The 7,482-nt window shown below is 48.4% G+C and overlaps 1 protein-coding gene across 1 annotated transcript in view; it reads right to left on the minus strand.

Moving 5' to 3' along the window:
• RFX2 (regulatory factor X2) overlaps positions 1 to 7,482 on the minus strand; it is a 52,467-nt gene that overhangs the window by 24,949 nt on the left and 20,036 nt on the right. The window contains exons 5-6 of the mRNA XM_023538599.1: positions 2,841 to 3,077; positions 2,416 to 2,490 (exon numbers count right to left, since the gene is read on the minus strand). Of these exons, the coding sequence (XP_023394367.1) occupies positions 2,416 to 2,490; positions 2,841 to 3,077 (312 nt within the window). The remainder of the gene's footprint in view (positions 1 to 2,415; positions 2,491 to 2,840; positions 3,078 to 7,482) is intronic.

Raw genomic sequence — 7,482 nt, forward strand, 5'->3', positions numbered from 1 at the left:
GGAGGGCACTGGACAGCCTTCCTGGGCTCCGGGCACGGCGCCACACACGCAGGCCCAGACAGCGCATGGCGGGGCCCAGCTCCGCGGAGACAGCCGTGGCTCCCGAGCCAGCCTCCCTGCCGCGATCCTGCCACGTCCCCGCCACGTCCCTGCCATGTACCTGCCATGTCCCTGCCACGTCCCCACGGCCTCCCCGCCGCATCCCCACCATGTACCTGCCATGTCCCTGGCACGTCCCCACGGCCTCCCCGCCGCGTCCCTGCCACCTCCCTGCCACGTTTCCGTGCATCCCTGCCACCTCCCCGCTGTATCCCTGCCACCTCCTCAACACGTCCCCACCACGTCCCCGCCACGTCCCTGCCACGTCCCCGCCGCGTCCCAGGCACACTTGGGTTTGCTCGCACACCTGCCGAGCTTCTGTGCTCCAGTCCAAACTCCCTGGAATGAGTTCTCGTTTTGTCCCCATGCTCAGCACAGTCCCGGTGCTGGGGAGACATTGTCGCTGGGGTCTGAGAAGCCACCAGCAGAACGAGCCCTTGGGGCGTCTCGCTGCCAGGCTCGTCTGTCCCGAGGCTGGGCTGGCAAAGCTGCTGGGACTGTGGCCAGTGCCGCTGGACAGTAGGGCGACCTCAGCTGTAGGCAGCTCTGGCAATAACTGTCAGGAATAAGTGTAGCCAGCCAGCCAGAGGTCAAGCTCAGCCAGTTGAAACTGGGGCAAGTGTCAGTCAGCAGGACACACTGCCCATCTGTGCGGCAGGTCACACTCTTCATCTGTCCCCTCCCTCTGGCCCTCACGTCTGCAGGACCGGCTGCGGGTGGGCTGCAACCTGCTGTGGGGTCTGCTCTCTAGAAAGATCCTCCTTCTGTTCCCTTTGATTCCAAATCGCTGGCCCAGCTCCTGTTCCTCACAGCTCCTGATGGAAGGAGGTGACTCAACCACAGGTCACCAGGGAGAAAACGGACGCAGAGGTTTTCTAGTTCGGAAAGTCCAGCCACGAGTGAGAGCGGCCCAGGAAGGCCAGACGCGGCCCCGCAGCCGGAGGCCAGCGGCCGGGCGTGTCCCCGTTGACATTTTACGTTGCGCTGGACACACGCGCTGCCTGCCTCTCTCGCTTCTCCCCAGGATGGCCTTGCGCGGAGCCCGCGGGCCGTGACGCGGCCACGCCTGTCCACTGACAGCCGGAGAACGCCTGTCCCTGAACAGACTCATTCTGTAGGCTTTTCTACCCAGTGCACTGTGAGTTTGGGACAGGTGGCGGGGAGCGTTCCATCCAAGCACTCCCGGAAGGTTTTCCCTCCCCAGACGTGCCGACTGGGCGACATCATCCAGCACGACCGCGGCCCCGCGAGCCTGGGGGGTCCCTCGGCAGGGTCTGATGCAGTTTTGCCTTCTTCCTTCAAGACAGCTGGTGCGAGGCTGCTGTTCCTTCCAGTGACCGGCCTCTGAGGCTGAGGTGCACGGGGCCCTTATCGCGTGTGCCCGGAGCGGCCGCCGTGCCTGAGCCTGAGGAAGTTCCAGGCCTTTCCCCAGCGGGGCTGCTGCCCCGAACCGCTGCCTTCCGAGCCACGCCTCACTTTGGACGTTGAACAGTCATGGGAGTCTCGTCGGGGCCGCAGGGTTGTGACTCAGAGGGCCTTGTTTTCCTTCGATCCTTTAATTCTCAAGAGAATGGCATTGGGGGTCAAGTCCCAACCTAAGCTCTTGAGCAGCCCGGTCCAGCATCAGTGGCCCGTCCTACGATCGAAACGCCCAGCCGACAATTTCCAGTTACGTGTTGAGCTCCATGGAGAGTGTTTGGAAGGGAGGGGTGTGAAGAGTCCAGAGCTTTCCTCTCAGCTGACTCATAGCCGGTCACCTCCTCCGTCCCTGTCCTGCCTCACTAAGCTGTGCACCTCCTGGCACGGGACCAGGACCACGGCTTTCCCGGGAGGCAGTGAAGGACACAGATCTCACGCGGCCCGAATCATCGGGAACGAGTTGCTTTGCACTTTTCTCAAATTACCCTTTCTTTCTCCAAAATGCCGATCACAGGAAACTTAACTAAGAATCTTTACGACATCCCCAATCCTGTGCCATCTTTTGTTATCGTTGCTTCTTTTAGTATTAACTTTAGTTGTAGTACTTGTGATCTGCCAGGCACTGCTGGAAGCATGTCACGGATATTAAACGACCTCATCCCCACAAGACGCCCCGAAGAGGCAGGTGCTGTGACCATCTCCCTGTACGGATGGAGCACCTGCCTTCGTCTCCCCCACGCTGCGGAGGGATATTTTCGAGGATGTAGCCCTCTCGCGGGGCCTCCCCCCCATTTCAGCACCTTAGAGGTGTTTCTCCATCACCTTTGCTCGTGTCTGAAATGTGCCCGTGAAGGTACGCGCACAGCAGGGCAGACCACCGGGGCGACATACACTTACATGGCTGTTGAGTAAACCGCTTTTGTGTGATGTGATCCCTTCGCTTTTTTGGAGGTTTTCAATCGCCATTTCAAGCTAAAGAAAATGTGTGCAGAAACAAAACAAAACAAAATGAAAAAAAAAAAAAGAGGAAATCAGATGGTTAGCATCAGCCAAGATTTGTTTTTATTAATATCCAAATAATGATTCAAGCGCCTACAAAATAAAAACCAGGAATGAGCGGGCAGGGGGAGGGGGTTAGTGGCGAGCTGAAGCTGTGGGGAATGTTACTTAGTTACGTGCAGAGAGGAGCCAGGAGCCCAGGTGGCAGAATGAGGTTGCACTGAATGCAGAGTCTGCGTGTGCACGTAACACCAACGGTAAATTGCTGCATAAGTTCACGCGTAAGCAAAGCCAGCAGAATAATCTCCTGCTGCTTCCCACACCTGTCGTCCGTTGCCAGCGTGAATCAGGTGACCGACAGATCCCAAGGACAGTTGCTGGCACTGACTTCCCGGCCAGGCCATCCTGTCACAGAGCCTAGGGTCTCCCTCCTGGATGCTTCGGGAAAATACCAAGGTGGCCAAAGACCCAGGCTCCGCCATCAGAGGAGGAAGCCCTGGGGCCGCTGGACATGTCACAGAGATAAGTTCCTGAATGTTTATGAAGCATGAACTGCGCAAAGAAGTCATATGGAAATGAGAATGAAGTCACAGGGGAAAGTCACGTGGAGCTATCAGGGAGGCCTTCCTGGGGTAAGGGGCTTCTGAACTGGGTTCTAAAGACCTCATGGAGGCGAAGAGCTGAGGTGGTGCCACAGGTCTATGCAAAGGAAGAAACGCCCAACTGTGTATGGCTACCACCACGTTCGTATGCGCTGACTCGACCCTGACTCGTACGTGAAGAATGAAAATTCACACTCTGCGGCCCATCACTGCAGGGAGAAAACCACAGAGGAAGAAAATAAGCCCAAAGCACAAGCCGTCTGTCCTCAAACACCCAGGGAAGACAGAGGCTTCGGCGGCACCGAACACGTATCCAGGAAGCGCCCCTGGACTGGGCCACCCGGCGCCGAGTCCAGGAGCGAGAGGGTTACTGCTTCGCCCGTCGCCTCTCTGACCACTGTGTGTATGTCCACTCTCGTCACTTCTACTCAGCATTGTACGGTAAGTCCCGGCCAGGGCAGTTAGGCAACAGTCACCAAAAAAGGGTACCCAAAGGAAGAAGGAAATACCTCTCTTCACGGGTGACATGATCTTAAAAGTAGAAAATACTGAAAGATCCATTAAAAAAAAAAAATTCACTCTCATAAATGAATTTGCAAAAGTTATAGGATACAAGAGCAACATAGAAAAATAAATTACATTTCTAAGCAATTTCCTTAATTTCTAAGGAAATTAAGAAAACAGTCTCATTTACAATAGCATCAAAAGAATACATTTAACCGAAGAGGTGAGGTACCTGTACGCCGAAAACTATAAAACATTGTTGAAAGAAACTAAAGACAACCTAAATAAACCGAAAGGCATCCTATGTTCATGGATCGAAAGACTTAATATTGTTAACATAGCAATGCTCTCCAAACCTACGGACTCGATGCAATCTCTATCAAAATTCTCTATTAAACTTCCAACTGCTTTTTCAGAAATGGACAAGTTGATCCTAAAATTCATATGACATTGAAAGGGACCCCGAAGAGTCAAAACAATCTTGAAAGAGAAGAACAAAGTTGGAAGACTCACACTTCCGGATTTCAAAACTTATTACACAGTAAGGTAACCAAAATGGCATAGTACTAGGATAAGATGTGTAGATCACTGGAATAGAATTGAGAGTCTAGAAGTTATCGCACCCATCTTTATGGTCAATTGATTTCGACAAAGGTGTCAAAACCATTCAATGGAGAAAGAATAAACTTTTCAACAAATGGGGCGGGGATAACTGGACAGCCACATGCAAAAGAACGAAGCTGGACCTTTACCTCATGCCATATACAAGAATCAACTCAAAATGGATCAAGGAACTAAGCGTAAGACCTAAAACTATTAAACTCCTAGAGGAAAACATGAGGTAATCATGTAAAACAAGGTTATCTTCATGACCTTGGCTTTGGCAATCCCATCAAGACCTTAGATATGGCCCGAAAGCACAAACGACATAAGAAAAGGAAAAAATCGAAGATAAATTGGACTTCATCAAAATTAAAAACTTACTGCATCAAAAGACACCATCAAGAGAGTGAAAAGAATTTCATACAATGGTACGACGTATTTGCAAATGATATATCTGATAAGGGTCTCGTATTCAGAATATATAAATAACTCTCACAACTCAACAACACAAAGACAAGTGACCCAAATAAAAAATGGGCAAAGGACTTAAATAGATGTGTCACCAATAAACACATGAAGAGATGTTCGATGTCTTTAATCATTAGGGAAATGCAGACTAAAACCACAGTGAGATGCCACTTCGCCCACCAGTATGGTTGTAAAAAAAACCAAAAAGGAAAGAAAAATACGTGTTGGTGAGGATGCGGAGGAATCGGAACCCTCATACATCGACGGCAGACTGTAAAATGATTCAGCTGCTGTGGAAAAGTCTGGCAGTTCCTCAGAAAGTTAAACATAAACCTACTTAAACCATATAACCCAGAGATTCCGCTCTTAGGTATATACCCAAGATAATTGGAAGCAGGTGTTCAAACAAGAACTGGTACACAAATGTTCATAGCAGCATTATTCATAATGGCAAAAATGCAGAAAAACCCAAATATGGATCACAGATGAATGGATAAACGCAATGGTGTTTATGGTAGTCCATCCACACAAAGGAATATTACTCGGTCATGAAAGGGAGCGAGGCGCTGACACTCTCCACAACGCGGACGGACCCTGAACACGCAATGCTCAGTGAGAGAAGCCGGACACAGGGGCCACCTGGTGTGTGATTCCGTTTATGTGACATGTCCGGAACAGGCACGTCCACAGAGACAAAAGCAGATTGGTTGCCAGGAGCTGGAGGAGGGGGAATGAGGGGTGACTGCTAATTGGGACAGGGTTTCCTTGTGGGGTGATGGAAATGTTCTGGAACTAGGTTGGGTAATGGTTGCACAATATTGTGAATGTACTAAATCCCATTGAATTGTACAGTTTTAAATGGTTAAAATGGTGAATTTTATGTTATGTGAATTTTACCTCAATAAAAAAATATACAACTGATTTAAAAATCCGTTAGTGTCTCTTGCAATTTGAATGGTTTTAACATCATGCTCTAGTAACTGGGAAAGACTGATTCGCTGAGTTTGCAGATCTTCCAAATGTTGCCACATTTCATTTACAATATCGAAAAAATATCGCATTTTTAATATCGCATTTGTTAATATCGCTACCAACCTCCTCGGGAAGATACTGATTTTTGAAAACCTCTCTCTCTTTTTTTAGTTGAAAACGTATTGGCAAAAAAAATCTGTCCGTTGTTTTCCTGGCTACATCAGCCTCACCCGTTCATTTTTGAGAAAATGCCTGCCACCTCTCCAATCCAAATAATTATAATTTGTCTGTTATTCTTTCACGCATGAATGGCATTTCATGAAAGAAGTGGCTAGTTCTGTTCATAACTCATCTGCACAGGAGCTTTTCCTCAAGATGGTCACCGTGTTTTGGCAGGCCACAGAAGAGCTGTTTGTCACAGAGAATATTAAAAAGACGTGTACTCAAGGATTGCGATTTCATAAAGTTAATAATTGTTATGGCTTCATCGAGGACCTTCTCAAGTGAAACTAGTATATGGTATTTATTTCTCTGTTCTTTTTCTTTTTTACTGTAAGCGCACGATGGTGAAGGATACAGGGACTTCTAGGAGCATGTGATGCCTCAGCCTCGATTCCTGCCTTGATTCGTGCCCACTTGTTTCAACGATGTTGATTTTGCCCAATCAGTGCAAGTGTCAACACTGGGGAAATGGCAATTAACGGGTTAACAGTATTATGAAAACAGTTTTGACCTCATGGAGCCCCTGAAAGGGTCTTGGGAACACCCAGAGGTTTGCTGGACATATTTAAGACCGACGGATAAAAAGTATGGCATTATGAGTATTGAAGGAAAGAATACAAATTAAGATTTGCAGTGTAAGACCATTCCCCAAAACCCGTAGTTATTAAATAGGATCCAGACAAGGCCACTGATACAGAGAATTAACGTACAGTGGAAATTCCCAAGGTGTTCGCTGTGTTTAAAATTAAAATGTTGCTTAAACATCTGCAGGCGATGAAGGCCAGGAAACCACTTCCAGCCTCAAATGCCAGATGAGAAGGTCCATGCCCAGAAATCCGGACTGACGGCGCAGTGCGCACGCGCATCCAGCAGAGGGCGCTGCGGCACCACGTCCCAGCGCCGCGTGGGCAGTGCGTCCAGCATCCTTGGAAAAGGAGTATCTCACACTTGACCTTGAAGTCCAGTGGCTTCCTTACAGACCTGATCAAGGGATTCTTATTGTACAAGTACAAACGCCTTGATCAGTCCTCTTGGTGGCTGGAGAATATAGGGTTTAATCTTTAAACATGCTTAAAACAAACACTAATTTTATATCTGACTGTCATTTGTTATTTTAACATTTTTATCCAAGTGCTACATGCATGCACGGATGCACATGTCAATCAGCATGGAAGAGCCAAGGATGGACGCGGGGCTGCCCCATGCCCACCCCGGGCCTGGCAGCTTTCCCTGACGTCATGTCTGTCTGCATCACATCTCGGTATTATGTACACCACTTGTGTATCTACTTCTTGACTTATCAGGCGCTTCATCTTTATTTTTGATTTGGTGCGATGCCGTATGTATTCTTCTTGATTGGCCATTTAACATAATTTGTTTTCACTACATGATTAACAGAATGCCTGCTTTAACAGCTTAGTCTGAAGGACAGAAAATGCATAACGACTTGCGATCGAAGATATAGTGTCTCAAGACACTATATCTCAGACAGCAGACCAGTTTTAATAGCTCTCAAGTATATTAAAATTAGCCAATATTTTAAAACTTTTAAAAGAAATTTAAAAAATTCCTTTCCTTTCATGTACAATCCTAG

Source organism: Pteropus vampyrus, unplaced genomic scaffold, assembly GCF_000151845.1.
Source record: "Pteropus vampyrus isolate Shadow unplaced genomic scaffold, Pvam_2.0 Scaffold226, whole genome shotgun sequence".
Lineage (NCBI taxonomy): Eukaryota > Metazoa > Chordata > Mammalia > Chiroptera > Pteropodidae > Pteropus > Pteropus vampyrus.